General features: G+C 55.4%; 1 protein-coding gene across 5 annotated transcripts in view; it reads left to right on the forward strand.

The window, feature by feature from the left end:
• Positions 1-17,968, forward strand: part of TRAPPC9 (trafficking protein particle complex subunit 9) — a 319,931-nt gene that overhangs the window by 245,519 nt on the left and 56,444 nt on the right. For 3 of the 5 annotated variants that reach the window (XM_074316655.1, XM_074316656.1, XM_074316657.1), the window contains 2 exons: positions 3,511-3,663; positions 16,611-16,702. In XM_074316655.1, coding sequence (XP_074172756.1) covers positions 3,511-3,663; positions 16,611-16,702 — 245 coding nt within the window. Of the gene's footprint in view, positions 1-3,510; positions 3,665-16,610; positions 16,703-17,968 lie in introns of all 5 variants that reach the window. The other 2 variants (XM_074316658.1, XM_019724385.2) reach the window with 1 other exon arrangement.

Genomic DNA, 17,968 nt, shown 5'->3' on the forward strand with positions numbered 1-17,968 from the left:
TTAGGTCATGCCCCCGTTTGCTGTTCCTTCTTTTCTGTTATTTCCAGTAATGTTTTCCACTTTAGCTGTGACTTACCAGAGGACCAGCCACATTTCTGAGTTTCTTTTCGGACGCTTTCTGGTGGGGATTGCACAGATATTCTCTGACTGGTGCTGCCTCAGCCCAATAAAAGGTCTCGCGGGTCCAAGGGTAAACCCGGAGTGAGTAGGCTTTGCCCTGAAGTTGTGCTCTGCAGGCACGTGGGCTTCTCCCCGTCAGAGGCTGCGTGAGGCAGGGGACAGCTTCGTGGCTTTAGCTAGTGGTAAGATTTTGTGGCTTCTTTGTTGTGATGAAGAACTGCTCGCTAATGGAGGGAATAGGTATAGAGCCGTCAGACATGGCTGCTTGGGTGGCCACCGTTGACTGGCAGTGAGCAAGAACATTTGAGCCCTCTGCACCTTCCCTCTGGGTCACTGTGGTCATGTTCCACAGACCTGCTCAGAGAAATGGAGGGCCGGGCCCAAGGTCACGTTCAAGTCGGGGCAGAGCTGGGGGTCCTGCCTAGGGGCTCAGCTCCGAAGCTGGAGCTCCCTCTGCCCTTTGTCCACCTCGGTGCCCACAGGGTGGACGAGGCCCTGCTCTCGGTACCTGGTTCCTTCCGCCTTTGGGGTGACTTCTGTAGATGCTCTCTTGCCCTCCCTCCCCTCAGTGGTTACCTCCCAGCCCTGGGCTGTCCCCTCATGGCCACGATTCTCCATGAGCTGTCCTGGCACGGTGGGCGTGGGGCTGACTGCAGCGCTGTCTCCAGCAGCCCCTTTGTGGCCGACGCCATGCACATCTCTCACTGAGGAGCCCTGCTCTGCCCACTCAGGGTGGCTCCGTGACGAAAGTGACAGCTTCAGTCTTCACGAAAAGTCCTGCCCCGTCTGCGGCTGGGTTGAGAGCAAGGGTCCTCACCATAGTGCTGAGTCTGTGTCTAAGCCCGTCGGAAAGGTAAAAGTTATTCATTCTTTTTGGGTTAGCAGGCGATGAGCTAAAAGCGACCTTTTTGGTGAAACTTAGGAAACAGTCTCACCTGTCCTAAGAGAAGCATGCGTTGCCTCAGTCTGCCTCCACGGTGGGCGGCAGGAAGGGATTTTGTCAGTGGGGCCATTAGAAGCACCCTGGCTGCTTGTGTAGAAAAATGTCTGGGAAGGAAGATAAATGGCTGATAAGCCCCTGAAAATATGTTTGACCTCGGGAGTAATTCAGACCTGCAGATTGCAACCTCAGTGAGGAAGCATTGTGCCTCTTACTAGGTAAGATTAAAAACCGATCATCGTCCTGTTGGCGAGGGTGCAGAGAGAGGCGCCCGCCTGCTCTGCACAGGGCAGCTCCTTGTCGGGAAGTCCTCTCCGAGAAGGAGCCTGTTCTCTGAGAGTCGGAAAAATAGGGGAATTGAAAATAAATGATGATGCAGCCATTTGATAGAATATTTTGCAGACCAACTTTTAATGATGTGAAAGTGTTCATAGTATATTGCAAGAATAAAACAAGTCTTAAAGTTATGCATATGTGTATATTTGTGTGTATATATGTATAAAGTGATACTTATATAATGATTTATACATATATAATTATTTCGACCACAGGGAAATACACACACTTAGGAAGACTATTGAATTAAGATATTAAAATCATAGCATCAGATTCTGACTGCCTTGTTTTCTTTAGGCTTTTCTCTATTTTCCAACTTTTTTCAGTGTCTACTATTACAGTCAGAAAAGAGCAGTAAATGTAATTTATATGTACTCGTAGTTCTTGCTGCAAAACGCGCCGTCATCTGTGCTCACGAGGCGTCTCTAACTCTTGGGTAGCCGAGCCCTAAACACGCTGCCAGCCGCATGCCATAGACGCAGCAACACCCTAGTCCTCCCTCCCTCCCTCCCTCCCTCCCTCCCTTCCTTCTTTTCTGCCTTCCTTCCTTCCTTCCAAGCCGCTGTGGCTGTCAGGACCTTCCTTTGGCTTTAACCTTCGCGTATACGCCCGGAACACCCAGTCCCCTCGTTTCCTGGTTGTGAGAGCGAATAACCCCGAAGGCCAGGTCGGCCTGCTGGGTGCGGCTGGATGTGCTGGTCCCAGCACAGGCCACGCAGGAACGCAGACGCCTACTTTTATGCTTTGGCTGGGTGACTTGCAGTCATCTATCAGTTGGAGCCAGAGCATCGGGGGCCTGGCAAGGAGAAGTCTCCTCCCTCCCCTTCGCCTTTCCTTCCTCCGTATAATATACCTTTACTGAGTCCCTGCTGTGTGCCTGACTGTGCTAAGAGGGGCGGTTTCAAACGTCAGTAAGAGCCCCTGCCCACATGACTGTCGTGGTTGGGAGTGGGCAGGCCGCGTGCAGCTCCCCACACATGCATGCCCTCTGCAGACCAGGTGCCATCGGACATGGGGCGCTGTGCATGTGGGTGCAGGTACCGGGGTGCGGACAGCAGGGAGGGGGAGGAGCGGGCAGGGAAGGCTCACAGGTCACTCACTCATTCATTCAGGGAACTATTTACTGGTCACGGCTGTGTGACAGGCATTGTTCGAGGCCTGGGGAACTGTGGTCAACATGACCAAGAGGGAGCTCAGTTCCAGTAGAATTGATAGGCAGTTAAGTCCAGAAATAAATATTCAGAGCTCACGGTAAAGGCCGTGGCAGAGATAAACTGAGCGCTGCGATGGAGGACGGCCAGGCTGCTGTAGGCAGGTGGCCTGGGGACCCCTCTCGTCAGCTCACACCTAAAGAACGAAGGGCTCCAGCTGTGCCAGCAGTCGGGAGAAGAATGCTCCTGCTAGAGAGCCGTGAACACAGAGGCTAAGACAGGAACAGCCTAGTGTGTTCTAGAAACCGCCAGAAGGTCAAGAGTGCTGGGTACAGCCAGCACAGCCAGGGGCCTTAGGAGAGGACGTGATACTTGAGCAGAAACCTGAAGGGTGGGGAGTGGCTCTGAAGACACTGGGTCATGCACAGGGGCCTGGGACTGGGAGGTGAACGCTGTGAGGGTGGGCGCTGCCGGGTGGGCGCTGGCGGGTGGGCGCTGGCGGGTGGGTGCTGGCGGGTGGTGGGGCCTGGCATGTATGAGCAGGTCTGTCTGGCTGAGGATGAAGAATGAACTGACAGGCAGGGCTCTGTTGATGAGGCTGGAGCTCCCAGCGGGCTTTTGGGGTCCCTGGGGTTAAACAACTGCTAATGCTCTTTGTGACTTCCCACATTGGGTCCCGTCTGCCTTGTGCTGTTCCAGAATTTAAATTTTCTTCTGGGCACCTGAGCTTTCTCCGAGAATGGAATCTGTGACTGCACTTCAGTTCTGAACTGTGTGTTGAACCAGTCTGAAGCCAGTGCTACCCTGGGAGTCTATTATTTCATTTTCTTGGAATGAATCCGTTATGAATTACGAGAATGATTCATTACATTGTCTCACGCTGACATGTGCTGGTTCTCCAACAGCCAGCAGAAGAAACTGCCCTCCTCATTAAGTCTCTGCTGTGTTTCCCCCCTCTCTTAGGATGGCTATTCAAGTGGACAAGTTCAACTTTGAGAGTTTCCCAGAATCCCCTGGGGAGAAGGGACAATTTGCAAATTCAAAGCAGCTGGAAGAAGAGCGGCAGGAAGCTCGAGGCCTGGAGATCAACAGCAAGCTGGACATCCGCTGGAGAATCATATCCTTTCCGTGGTGGGCCCCACTCACTCTGATCACCAAGGGGGCCCAACAGGGGTGCAGCTGCGGAATCGTAGCCGCAGCTAGCTCTGTATTGCTGTTTGACGTGGCGAGGAGACGTGGACCAAAGAGCCGCCGTTTCTTAGCCACTCTCGCCACTTCAGGGCCCCACTAACGAGGTGTGGATCAGGGCGAGGAAAGGCCGCCCTGGGGCTGGTGGTGCGCTGGCCTCGGGGCACGTGTGTCTTGCCAGTGTCGATATGCGTGTTAGTGATGGGCTCTGATGGCCACCTCTCCATGCAGGGCTTGAGTTTCACATCCTGACTGCTGACCCCAGGGTGCAGTTGTCTGGGAAACTGAAATTGGACTGTGCGCCTTACCAAGGTCCGACACGCCATGTCAAAGCACTGAGGGTGTTCGGAAGGACTGTAAAGAGTGTGTTGGCAAGTCGCCGCCTCTGCCCGGGCTTCAGGTCACCGCCTGGCTCGCGGCCGACACACTGTCGCCTGGGGGAGCGTTCTGGGGAAACCCCAGGCTCACTTGTCTGTGTGTCTGTTCCGCATCTCCGTCTGCCATTGCTGTAGCCTTGGGCAGGTTACTGCATTTTCTGCAGCATGTGGGTGTCATCCCTCCCTCGGCTGCTGTGAGGATGGGCAGGATGGCGGGAGGGCACATGCTCAGCCCCGGGCGGCCCGTGGTGGGCACCGCTGCTCTGGTGTTTGTGTGAGTCGGGCCCTGTGGCTGGTACACAGCGTGCAGACTACAGAGGTCAGCGGGGTCCAGGGCCCTCTGTGCTATTTATTGACGACCTACTATGTGCTGGGGGTTGTACTGAGCAGTCAGGTGTGGACCCGGACCCGACGGCGTGTTCTTTTTCTCCAGCCCCAGCGCGGTGCAGTCCTAGCTCATCATTGCTGAAACCATGTGGTGAATGAATACTCTGCGTTTCAGTGATGCAGCTAGCCTAACGGTGCCCAGCTCAGCTGCACTTGGCCGAGTGCTGTGAGGAGTACATGGAAGGAGTTCACACCTAGTGAGATTCATCTTAAGTGAAGCCTGGCTCCTTGGCCAGAGGGCAGCCTGCTTAGACGTTCTGTGGTGAGAACAGACGAGGGGTAAGCTTGGGGCAAGCTTGGTGTCGTCTCACCTTCTCATTTTCCTTGATTTTGTTGCTAATCTCCCTTCAAACAGCATTTTAGGGGCTGGTGAGATACTTGCTGACGTATCAGAATCTGAACCCACATAGGTTTCCTGACAAGAACTGGGCACAGTCACCTGGTCCCCCCACGGCCGAGGATGGGGCCATCTGGGCAGTGTCTCCGCCAGGTGGTCTGATAAGCACACATCTTCCCGTGCTGTCTGCAGACCATTTGTCACCATCTGGCTGTTTTAAGGGCGAGGCAGAGGCTCATGCAGCCCCACTGTAAGCCGGGCCTCAGACACCTGAGCGCCGATGCCCCAGAGGGGAGATGGCGCATCTTTGCGGGATGCAGAGATCAGGTGACGTAAATAACTGTGAGGTAGGATGTGGAGCAGCGTGGCCGTTCTCTGCGCGCAGGGTCGTGCGTTCCAGCGGCTCTGCCCGGCAGCTGGTCCAGGGACGGCCTGTGTCCTGGCTGTGCGCCGTCGAGTGGGGTCTGTTTGGCCCTCTGTAAACACAAGATGCTCAACAGCGGCTGTGTGATCGTCCCCACTTTGTATCTGTGGTTTCACAGGCATCAGCCAGGACCACAGGCCCAGTGCCCTCAGCCTCGCCCATCAGGAGCAGGACAGCCAGCCTGGCACACAGCACGCCTGGTGCCTCCGTTTCCAGGGCCGCGTTCGTTCCAAGAAGCGGAGTCTGCCTCCCACCGGCCCCTCCTCCCTTTGCAGTCAGGCAGAGACCGAGCTGTTTGCACTGGTTGCTGAAGATCGCCCTTCCCCTCTTTGGCTTCTCGCTCATTCTCGAAAGTGCTTCTTCATGGGCTCTGTCTTCTCATCCTCTGAAAACAATTCGACGTCTTTAACAAGTGTCCTTGAGTCACAGGACACGATGTTTTCCTAGTCGTGTTAGGAGGAATAGTTGCACCTGCATGAATTTGAGTACAAGCAGCTTCTGTCGGCTGTACGGCTGGTTCCTTGCCCAGCCTAAGTCGGTGCAGACGTGCACGTTGTATCTGCGGTCGGGGGATTCTCTGGTACAGCAGCTGGTTCACAGCCTCCAGCCCCTCGGGGCAGGCTTGCCTCTGACCGTTGATGCTGTGACATTGCCTTGGCTATTTGCCCTTCAGGGAACAGAGGCAGGAAGGTGGAGGACACAGATTGGATTGCTGTCTCCCCAGAATCCAAATATGGTGGCTGTGCGCCCCTAAAATTACTTTGAAAGGATTGGGGTTTGGCACACGGCTAGCCTCGATTTCAGATTTGGCTGGTTTATGCGAGTTGAGGAGGACTTTCCGCAGTATTCAAAGCACTGTTCCAAATTTGTGTGTGTGTGTGTGTGTGTATGTGTGTGTGATGTGTGGTATGTGTGTCGTATGTGGTATGTGTGTGTCTGAGGCGTGGGGTGTGCGGTGTGTGGGGTGTGTGTGTGTATTGGGTTCATGTTGGGCTTGTACACATTTGTGTCCTTTTGGTGTGACAGTCATGGTGAGTGTGTGCATTTTATAGAATAGAATCCTTAAATCACAGAGCTTAAGCAACAGCTCACACCCGTATGGCACTCGCCAGATGCCAGGCACTGTTCTGGGTGGTTACATAGACTCACTTCACTTTTACAGAATCCCTATGAAGTAGTTTTGATTCACATTCCACAGATGGGAAAACTGAGGCCCAGTGAGGTTAGCTAGCTCCAAGGGGCAGAGCTGGGATTTGCATCCAGCCCCGTGGTTTCTGGGCCTGTACTCACTCCAAGCTGACACGTGGGTGCAGACAGCCCAGGTGAGGCCCCCTACCAGCATCCACTCCAGGACACTCACCCAGAGGCCACTTTGGAGGTGTCTGTGTCGGCTGCTCTCCTGTGATGGCTTTGCAGCTTTGCCCAGGACACCGCATGTACCAGCACGACGCTGCTCTCTCTCCTGTGAGGGGGAGGCCAGCAGTCTCAGGCCTGTAGGCTCAGAAGAGCCTGGCCACCCACCAGGCTGCACAGTCCCCAGGGGAAGAGCTGACCGAAAAATCAATTTTTCTAAAATACCAGACCGGGTCACGGTTAATTGCAGTCATATAAACACAGACGGCATCTGAAAAACTGTCCAGTGGCTTCTAACGGTCGTTGCATCGCAGTACACACCCAAATATTTCACTGCTCATGGCCGGGTGCAAAATGCGAGGGTAGGTGTTTTATTAACTTTCTGCATTTTCCTTGCACCTGGCTGTGTTTTTCAAACATTCGGAAACGAACATTCCCGGTTCCCGAGACACGTGTAGCAGATTAACTGAGACAGCGTGCATGGAAGCCAGAAGGCTCTGCGCAAATATAGGTGAATTTATTAAGTGTCATTAATGATGGATGACTAATAGGATGTCATCCTTGCACGACACACTGGCCTTCTTACGAGTAGGAAGGAGCTCCTCCTGCGTGGTCTTTTCATCCCCAGCACGCGCCACAGCACGCACAGTAGGTATTCATAATAGACATCCGGTGTGGATTAGGCCCGTGCTCTGGCGTGAGGGGCACGTGGGGGCACACCCATGTGGCAAGTGCAGGACAGATGTGCTGCCAGGTGTGGTGCTCACAGCCGGGGGTGGGGGGGTACAGGGGCTTGGGGTGCATCGGACAGGACATGCCACCTAAGGTGAAGTTCCAGCTGCAGAGATGGGTGGGCGGTCCCCAGAATGACAAGGCTGAAGAGGGCGCCAGGCTGGGCGGGAGGGACGCAGGCCTCAGGCACCGAGGCAGGAACCCGTGGCGTTTGCTGGAATGAGCACCGTGGGGCGGCATGGCTGCCACACGCCAGGGCACGAGGTCTGCGAGGCAGAGGCCGACGGAGGCACAGATCCTGAGAGCTTGTCTGACGTGCTGGGGAGTTGGGGTTTTATCCCAGGAGCGCCGAGAGGAGTTTGAGCAAGGGGCAGGGTGAGGAGACTCGTTATAGGAAGGTGGCTCCGGGAGGAGACTGGGACAGACACAGCCCTTCTGTGCACACGTGCGGTGTCCCTGACGCGTTTGGCTGTGTGTTGGGGGACGGTGCTGCCCGCTCTGGGACGTCAGGCACAAGAGTCTGTAAGGACGCACCAGACAGTGCAGCTGTGACACGGCTCCTCTGTCCTGCTGCCCCTCAGCGCGTGGTGAGACCTTCAAAGTGCAAAGGGAGGAGCCCTGTGAGGCCTGGGGCTCCCGCCGGGCGGGGCTGCCTGACGCCGGTTTCTGCTCTAAAAGGCTGCGGTGGGAACAACCAGGGCACCAGCCTCCCTCTGGGCCTCTGTGTGAAGAGCTGTCGCAGGAAGCCTCCCGAGCGTGGAACCCACCCCCCCCCTCCTGTATTTGGTTGCATATCTTTTTGTTTTCTGTTTTTGAAGTGCGTAAGCCTTGCTCTTCTCGCCAGATTTTAAGTTCAAGGAAGGGATTGAGAGAGCCGGGTGTGTGTCACCTCCGTCACCTCTTTACTGTGGTGTAAGCGACTTCTGTAAGCCTCAGCGTCCCTTCCTGCCACCTGCCTCTTGTACGTGCTGCGTGAAGCTCATGTGGCGCTGCACTCAGTGAGCTCTGTAACCACAGGATTGTCACACAGAGGAGACCACTGCTCCAAGAAAGGGGCCAAGCGCATAGTAGGTGCGCAGGAAATGCACTCTTACCCACGCCCGTGCGGGTCGTGATTTGTTGATGAGCTGTGACCCGTGGAGCTCGTAACTTAAAGCTGCTGGTCCAATGGATTCTGCGTCTTTCCTGGGAAAATTCGTTCATTCCGTTCACTTTTAGGCTGCACCCCAGATCTGTAGACCTGTTTGTACTGGGGACTCTGAGATAGCAAACCTGGCCTCTGCCCTCAGGGCACTCCCCATGGCCTACATGGCAGTAACTGTGGGGGGCCTGGGGTGGCTGGTGCTGCTGTGGGAGTTGGGCGGGGCCCCCAGAGCCGAGGGACGGCCTGCCCGCTGTCCTGCTGGCCAGCCTGGGGCTGTCCCTCCCCCTTTTCCAGAAGGGGACCCCACTTACCACATGCTATGCAGTCCTGAAACTAAAAACTGCCATCTCGTTGGTAGGGACAAACCCATACCCTTGATGGGCTTAAGCCAATATTGCTGAAGAGGTCTGTACCCCATCACCCACAGTTCTGACCCTGCAACCTCTAGTGATTATCTCACAGGAGGAAAAGTGAGGTATTTAGGGTCCATGGGCCTCTTGCTCTCACCGAGGTGCCTTCTGAGGTCCCATGGCACCCTAAGGGTCTCACGCTCCAGAGGCGCCTGGAAGGCAAGATCCTGACCCAGTCTGTCTGCTGCCCTGTGGACTCAGGACCAGTCTCACTGGAAATGTTTGCATATGGGGGGAGGGGAGTCAGGACAGGGAACGGAGCACTGCCCTTGGGTGGGAGAACTGACTGGGAACCCTCATGCTCTGTCCTGGCTGTGTGGTTTGGGGAAAGTTACTTAACTTCTCCGAGGAGCCTTCTCAACCTGAAATTACTCTGAGGACGGTGTGAGCTGACCTGTAGGTCACCAACACGTGCATGCTCAGTAGAAGCTGCAGGTGTTCCCTGAGTACCGACCATGTGCTGGACACAGTCCTGTTGACCAAGGACACCATCGCTTACCCTCCCCGGACTTGGAACTATAAACAGTCCTCTGAGTTCTTTCATTATTGGTTTGCAACAATAAGCAGCCAAGCAGTTAGGAGGCAGGGCTGCCCACTCATTGACCTTGCGGTTTGAGCAGGGGCTGGCGGAGGAAGTTTAAGCTGAGCAAGGGCCAGACCTGGACCCTGTGCCTCTTGGCTCACCACCTGTGAGGGTTTGTGAGAAGCAGGAAGCGTGAGTGACCTGAGGTGCCTGCTGGTAACTCAGCCATGTCTTTGAGGCAGGAAGTGATAAGCGTGGAGGGGACTGTGAGGGGGTTTGTGCTTCCTTGTGAGGAAGTTAGAAGCTGCCTGTGGGAGGCTCCCGAGGCAGAATGGGATTTGGGCTAAACTGAGCTGGGAACTTGCTTCTGGTTCAGGTGCACAGGGGTTGTCAATCATTCCCCTTGTGTGTGGTCCAAGAGACTTGCAAAGCCTGGGTTGACATCAGCAGTGATTCCAGTCCTGCGTCAGTGTCACTGTCTCTGCTCTTCTAAAGACAGGAGCAGATCTTGGGGCCAAGAACCTATGACTTACATGGAAACATAATTCCTGCGTCCAGGTGACGCGAAAGGGCTTTAAAGGGAGGCAGGCTTTTCAGCACCATGGAGAGTTCCCGGCAAGGCTTTCCTCTGGGCTGGAGAAAGGGGCTGGCCCAGCTCCAAGCGGGGTACGGGTGCTGACTGGCCACTGGCAGCCATGGGGCCCTGGCTGGACCCAGGTCGTGTGCATGGAGGACCCTCATCTGTCAGCTGGGATCATGGGTCCTGGCGTCCAGGTTTACAGTGTTTATAGCAAAGTATCTGAAAGTGGGGACAGAACATGCGCCCCAAGGGCAGACAGCCCTGATCTGGCTGCCATTTCCTAGATGTGCCAGGTTTCTTATTCTGTATAGAGGGCTGCATTTTAAAAAATCTTTGACGTTGAAATAACAGTCCCTCCCTTATACCCGCCATGTTCTCAGTCTTAGTTTGAAAATAGTATTAAGTTGAGAAGATACATGTTGAACACTTACCACAGGGCACTTGGGAAATGTTCTTTCTAACAGAAATAATCATAGGAATTATTGCCACTCTGATCATTATTCATTGACCGCTTGCCCCAAATGCCAGGGTCTGTGTATTTAAGAAATAGTAGCAGGTGCCACGTCTGCCATTGTCACTGTCACATTGTAATCTTGGATGTAATAGTGGCTGACAAAGCAGCTGCATAACCGCTGCTCAGCCAGCTTTGCGTTTGTGCCCAGGTTCAGACACAGCACTGTTTTGGTGGCTTATGGGGCTGAAAGGAAGGGAGGCGGTGTGCACACAGGTAATTAGCTTTATTAGCTCAGCTGTATAATTTTATGGCTCATGACCAAAAGCAAATTAATACAGAAATATGCAATTGGAATGGTCCTCTAACCAGTCATTGCAAATCCGTGTCCTGGCCGTGTTCGTCAGGCCCTATTTCTGTTCTGCAAGCCCCGTGGCACAGTCTGCCTTGAAAGCCTGGCGTGATTTTTTAAATAAGTAGGGGTAACATGCCGTATTCTGAGGTCTTAATTTCATACGAGTGAAAATCACCACTGGAGAGAATCAGGAAAGGAAGCAGAAAGACACACAAAATGTGCGTGTTAAACCCAAATCTGTCAACAGTCCGTGTCCTGAGATCTTGGCCCCCTGACTGGGATGGGGGTGCACTGACGTTCGTCAGGTCCACTTGCGAGCTCAGGTGTGTCCACACGCTCCCAGGTCTACAGCCTTCATGGCATTTTGTTTCATTCATAATGTTCGGAGAACTTGATTGTTTTCTTCTAAAATAACTTTTATTTTATTTTAAATAGATGAAGTGTACGCATGTTCAAAATTTAAAAAAAAATACATCTTCCCATCTGCCTTGCTCCTACCCTTCATCCCCTAATACCCTCTTTTGTTCACTCCTTGCACATATTTCAGAATTTCTTTCTGAAACGGGAACTAAATCCAAACACAGTCTTACTTTTTTTTTTTTTAAATACAAAAGTGTATGCCGTTTTGCATCTTGCTTTGGTCACTGAACAGGACACGTCTCTTGCGCGTTATTGCATAGCAGACTTCCTGCCTCGTTTTCCAGCTGCAGAGTGTGAATGCATGTGCCTGTATTCCCACAGCTTCGCCCCTTACGGAGCTTTCCAAACTCTTGGGTTTTCGCCAATCTGGGAGACCTGTGTTCTTGAGCAAGTCGCCTCCCTTTCTGGAGCCGCCATGCTGTGGGGAACTTGGACCCAGGAGTTGAAAGGAAGCCCGGGGGATCGTGCTCTGTCTCTGAGCGGCGGAGAACCACACTGTTGGGTCCCCCACTTCTGGTTCCTGCATGGCATGCACGATAGCTGCCACCTGGTTGAAGGGAGCAAGGGAAGCACTTGCCCCAGAGCCTGCCATCTGTCAGGCCAGTCCCCAGCAGCCGCTCCCGTCCCCGTTCCTCCTCTCTGGGACCCCACTGCATGTCTTTGTCTCTGAGACTCGCCATTCCTCAGGAGCGTTTCCTTCACTGAGAATTGGTCATTGCTGGGGAGTGAGTTTCTGTGTTTGGGAATTAGATTCTCGCTGAAACCCAAACCAAAGGGAAGCTGGCTCCTTTCACCACTGCACTTGCAAACCACTTCCCCTCTGTCTCTTTGATCACCGTGAATCACAGAGGCCTTGCAGGATGTCTCTTCTGTGAAGAGAAAGCAGCTCCGTCACATGGGGACTGCAAAGGGAACCGAGGGAGACAACTCTGCCTCTCTCCACTGCCGGGCAAGTCCCTGGGCTCTGGTCCTTCATCAGACTCTGCAGGGGATGGCACGGGGGGCACGGCTGCAGGCGACGCCGAGCCCAGGCAGGCAGCAGGTGCGGGGCCTGGGGGAACCGATTCACTAGACAGAATCGCTCCCAGAAAGGACGCCGCTCCTCACCAAGGCGTGCGCATAGTCACCTGTCGGTCTCGTCAGGGGCCATAGTGACCTGTCCCTGGGTCACACCCCTCAGGAGGGAGATAGCCCCTCATCCTGCCCCCTACCATGGGTCTTATTGGTTCAAAGACTGGAGAATCAGAGTGTGTAGCCCCACGTGGGACTGACAAGTGCCTCCTCTCCTAGAAACCCACCCTGAGTGAGAATCCAGTGCCTGAAACTGCTAAACTCTCCCGGGAAGGATGCGGCCTCGTGGTTTCCTCTGGCCGTGCCATGGCAGGCTGTGCAGTGTGGCCCCCTGAGGAACAAGGATGGGGGGACCAGCCGGGTGGTGGCTGTGGTCAGGCTTGTGGATGCCAAGTAGTGCCCACGGCGGGGTGGGGGGCGGTCCATGGAACTGGGCAGCTTTGCCTGTGAGGGCTGCACCCACCCCGTGCCCCCCGGGCAGGGAGGCGGGCTCTTTCAGCCAGGAAAGCCAGACCTTCTCCCTGTTAGTGCTGAGTGACTGGTGACCGGGCCAGGCTTAGGATCCAGCATGTTGCTCACACTTCCCAACTTTCTGAGGCCCCGTTTCCTCACGTCTTGAACAGTAAGAGCCCCGTGTGCCCGGCGCTGGGCTAAGGGCTGTGTCATGTTATCTCTTGGTGACGCCAGAGTAATGCCACCAGGGGTCATGCTTGTCCTCATTGTGGCCACGAGCGCTGTGGGTGACCCCAGCAGTGAAGGGCAGTAAGTGTGAAATCCACCCGTTCACTCACGCCTGCTGTCATGCACACACGCACGCTTTCACTCATGAGATTCTCTCAGCAACAGTAGTTGTGCGAGACGCTGGAACCCGGAAGACAGAAAGGGCTCATGGCGCCGCAGGGGTCAGACGTGACGGCTTCGAGTGCAGCGCTGGTGGGTGATAACCATTGGGAAGGATCTTGTGAAGATATGTGGGGCATGAAGAGCTCCACTGAGGGACATGTCTGGGTCTGAAAGAGAGAGCAGGAGTCGGCCAGGTAGGAGAGGGTGGAAAGGACTTTCTGGAAGGAAGTGTGCACAGAGCCTGGAGGGGTCGGGAGCAGGTGCATTTATTACATCCCTGCTGTGTCCCCGGGAGTGAGGAGTCTGGGCAGAGCACCTGGGAGTGTTTAGAAGGTGTTGGACCCCCCCCCCCCCCCATCCCTTAGCACAGAGCTCCAGGTGAGCGTCGAGTGCTGGGGATGCAGACCCAGAAGGCGCATGGTCTTGGTCCTCGAGGAACTCAAAGTCTGCCAAGGAGACGGACAGGTGACAGGCCCCCCAGTCCTACAGGCGAGGGGCTTGTGGGCACGGGGCGCAGGGAGGGGCTGCAGGTTCTCTGAGGACAGAGCGTGGAGACTAAACACTGCCCAGTGTCCTGTCCGTAAAGATAGACACCTTCCCAGCCAGTGCATTCCTAACCTAAGCAACTATTCCAGGGAAAAGTAAACTTCCGGGAACGGAGCGTGGGCTGCTCGTTGCTCAGGAGCGTGGCTGTTTGCACAGGTGATGGCACCTGTGCGCTGGAGGGGCCCAGGGAGACCCATTAGCTTCTGGCTCCATGAATGCAGGTGGTCTGACCACAGAATTGAGCCGCTGGCCCTGCTCGGGAGGCAGGGAGCCAGTCACAGACAGCCACGGGAGTCCCTGAGGTCACAGACAGCCACGGAGTCCCTGAGGTCACAGACAGCCACGGGAGTCCCTGAGGTCACAGACAGCCAGGGAGTCCCTGAGGTCACAGACAGCCACGGAGTCCCTGAGGTCACAGACAGCCACGGGAGTCCCTGAGGTCACAGACAGCCAGGGAGTCCCTGAGGTCACAGACAGCCAGGGAGTCCCTGAGGTCACAGGCAGCCAGGGAGTCCCTGAGGTCACAGACAGCCACGGAGTCCCTGAGGTCACAGACAGCCACGGGAGTCCCTGAGGTCACAGACAGCCACGGGAGTCCCTGAGGTCACAGACAGCCACGGGAGTCCCTGAGGTGCTTTGGGACCCAAATGCCCTATTGTAGGTTCTGAGTTACCAGGAGGCCAGTTCACCATCCATGGCAGACAAGCCTTTCCTCCCTCTCCCTGAAGTAAAGGAAACGGGCCGGGGGCCTTGCCTTCTGCCTCCCCCCGACCCCCAGCCTGTGAGCCTGGTCACGTGCCCAGAGCCTGGCGTGGAGGCTTAGAGGAGGGACCTGAGGGGACGAGATGGGCAGAGGGAGACCTCCGTTCCGGGCGCAGGCTCATCGTGAGGCCAGGGCTGGCCTTTGCCCGCCCGTCCTTGTCAGCTGGTCGTCGGCTGTGGACTGTCCCTGCCTGGGGGCTCCCGGCCTCTCAGGGGAAGTGGCTTTGTGCATGTTTCTCCTGAGAAGAGTGGGGTGTGTGCCCTGACTGGCGGTGGCAGAGAGCCGCATGCAGAGTCCCGAGAGAGACCCTGGCCTGCCCTGTCCACGGCTCTGTGTCACAACTCAGGCTGGGGCAGGGGCTGAGCAGGGGTCTCTGAGGTACCAAACCACGGGCTTCCCACTGTGCTGGTTCCTTGTGAGGAAAACGGGATTTGGTTTTTCAGACAGTGGGGCTGAGGGGCTCTGTATCCCCACAACCGCTCGTCACAGGTTTCCTCGGCCAGGGCAGGGGATCCCCTGCTGTCCCTCCCTGATGACTTCCTGTACCCCCACCCCCAGCTGAAAAGGGGGCACGTCGCTGAGATGTAGCGAAGCGGAAGGACGCTGAGCCACGAATGAAACGCCGATAACACAACAGCTCCTTTGTTTGCCAGTGTCTCCCTGCAGCCTGAGTTCCCCGGGCTTGGGTCAGTCTTAGCTCTGCATCCCTGGCCACCTTAGAGCCGTATCCTAAATGTCCACGCTGTACCTACTTATTGAATGTGTGAATGAATGAGGTGAATGATGACTCCGACCTCCCGACTGGACCACACAGGATGATTAGCAGAGCAATGCCAAGTGTGTAGCAACAGTAATATCAGTTCAGCAAACGTAGACACTGTGTGTAATGGGTGGAGATAATTTCATTTGGAAACTTCTTCTTAGGGAGAGGATTGGCTTTGGGAGGAATACTTTGACAGATTTGCTTGTGGTAGAGTCAGGCCGGGGTCCCCACACGTCACACACGGCTAATGCTCCCGCGTCTGTACAGCTTTCCGTGGGTCACGGCTGGCCTGTCCGAGGGGGTGATGTCCTCGCTGTGCCCCATGCTCTACGCCCAGACACCCCCATGGCACCAGCAGATGACCACAGTGAGTCCCCCATGTGCCAGGCCCTTTGGCGGGAGGGCCCCCTGGGAGCTCTGGCCCTGGCTCCCAGCCTCACCCTGTCCTCTACCTGCATAGTTTTATCTCCCACGCTGGCCCCTGGCTTGGCGAGTGCACAGTCTGTTTCTGTGTTGTGGTCACTGGGACGTAAGCCTCTCAAGTTCAGGTTCATGTCGGGTCAGCTCAGTGTCCTGTGCGTGTCTCTCGTCCCTGCCTCGTTTCAGACGCTCTGTGTGTTTGTTGAATGCAATTAATTTGCTAAGGGAAGGAAAAAGCGGGCTTCCCCTGCCGCCCCATCCACTTCCCAATCACTAGAGAATGTTAGGAACTAAATTCTCCCCTTTTGATTGCACCTTAAATATTGGGCTTTAATTTATGTAGGAAAAGGGGAAGGTTTACAGATCCGTTTCTGAGAACCACACTGGCTGTTTCATATGGTATTAGCGCCTGGCAGACTTCTGTTTTCTGTATTTTAAGCCTAGTTTCTTCATCCACTGACACTTGTCAGGAGACTGCCCTCCTCCATGATGAACTACGTCAGTGAGCCCATCCATAATAATATGTGTAATTACCCCGAGATGTAGAACACGACAGACAGGAAACCAGCATGAAACCGAAACGTGTCGGGAAACGCATTAGGTCGTGTTGAGCAGGGAGCCACGGTTTGCACGCTTTATTAAGGAAAAACAGCCTGCTCCTTCCTTGATTTCCCCCAGCAAGAATAGCTGGGTTAAAACCCGGTGGATTTCCCTTGCTTACACAGCAGTGGCTTAATGCACCGGATGTGGGGTCAGGGAGCAGAGGCGCACTGGGCACCTGTCCTGCCCGTTTCCCACACACTGCAGTGCTGTCTTACACGTCGGTAGACCATCCTGTGAAAAGAGGAGGGCGAGTCTGCTGTAGGCAGTTCCCTGTCTGGGGATGGGTGTAGGGGAGTGTCTGTCTGGAAACTTCTAGAACTCCCCCTCCTGTCCCAGGACTGAGCAGAACCACATTTTCCTTGACGAAGGGTCACCCCTCTCTGCAGCGCACGGGCGAGGCGAGTGTGGAAGGGCTCCTGAACCAGCTCATCCTGGACCACGTGCAGCTGGCCCCTCTGCAGTGGGGTGAGTACCACGCGTCCCCTCTGGGTGACCGTGCCGCTTTCTCACACTGTGCAGGCACGCTCTCGGCAGTGTGTGCTGCGGTCATCGTGGAGACCTTTGGGGAGAGGCGCCCCCCACGCTGCCGTTCTGCCCCGTGGCCCTCTCGTTTTCCTTGGGTGTCCCGTCCGAGCACAGTGCAGAAAAGATGCTTGGGCACCTTGAATGAGCTGGAGCACTGATGGCTCCGGCGGGAAGCTTGCTCCAGGAGGGGCTGGGCCTGCTGACCAAGTTCCTACAGCCAGCCACCTCATCTATTGGTTGTGCCACTCTGCATTCAATCTAGCGACCTCCTGTGGCCTTTTCCCATGGAGACAGCCAAATGACCTTTTGTCAGTATTTTTGGAAACATCTACTGATATGAGGGAGCAAGGCTTGGCCTCAGGGCCCAGCCTCAGGCAGGGTTCCATCGGAGCTGCCCACTGGCCCTCTGTGCAGCCGAGCCACTGGGGCCTGCCTGTGTCTCCTCCAGTCAGCGTCACTCACGGGCACTTGTGTCTGAGCCTCTGAGCCATCCCAACCTGGCCGGGAGCCATCAGCAGCAGTAAGAGGGACCCAGGTCGATGCAGAAGCTCTGGCTTCCAGTTGCAGGTCTAAGTGACCTTGGAGGAGTCATTCTGCCTCTGAGGGTTCACTCCCTTCTCCCTCTAGGGACAGTCCTTGGGCACCAGGCTGAGCGTGGAACGAGGTGCTGTGTGCAGTCTGTGCCGTGACCGTGAGCCGTATGCGAGGCCACGTGCTCGGAGCATGGCTGTGAATGGGACCCCAGGTCACCTGGCCTCCCGCATGTCATGCACGGGGTCATGTGCTGGTAGGACTAGACCCACCTACTCCTGGTCGTCCCCGCTCCCGAGGCCACCATTTGACAGAAAGAGCTATTGGTCGCGCTTACCTCATCCTCATTTTTCGTTTTCCCCGCGTTATTTAGAACGCCCTAAATAAGCACAGAGCAGATGCTGACGGGCACGTGTTTGAAGTTAAGCTGTTTAATTGCTTAGGAAGGAAAGAGGTCTGGAAGCAAATGTGGGTCAGCTCAAGCTGCAGCGCTAGGAGATTTGGGGGGAAATGACTCCCTCTCGTGTGAGGAAGTGACGACGGACGTGAGCCTCAGCGAGGCCTGGCTTCCGGCCACTTTGAAGCCAGACCTTGAGCCTGACAAGGCAACTTCAAAGACTCAGCCTCCTGACCTTTTCCAGGCGGTTCTTGACAACTTCCTTCTCCCAAGGTCCT

The sequence above is a fragment of the Rhinolophus sinicus genome, linkage group LG12 (genome assembly GCF_036562045.2).
Source record: "Rhinolophus sinicus isolate RSC01 linkage group LG12, ASM3656204v1, whole genome shotgun sequence".
In the NCBI taxonomy this organism is placed as follows: Eukaryota; Metazoa; Chordata; class Mammalia; order Chiroptera; family Rhinolophidae; genus Rhinolophus; species Rhinolophus sinicus.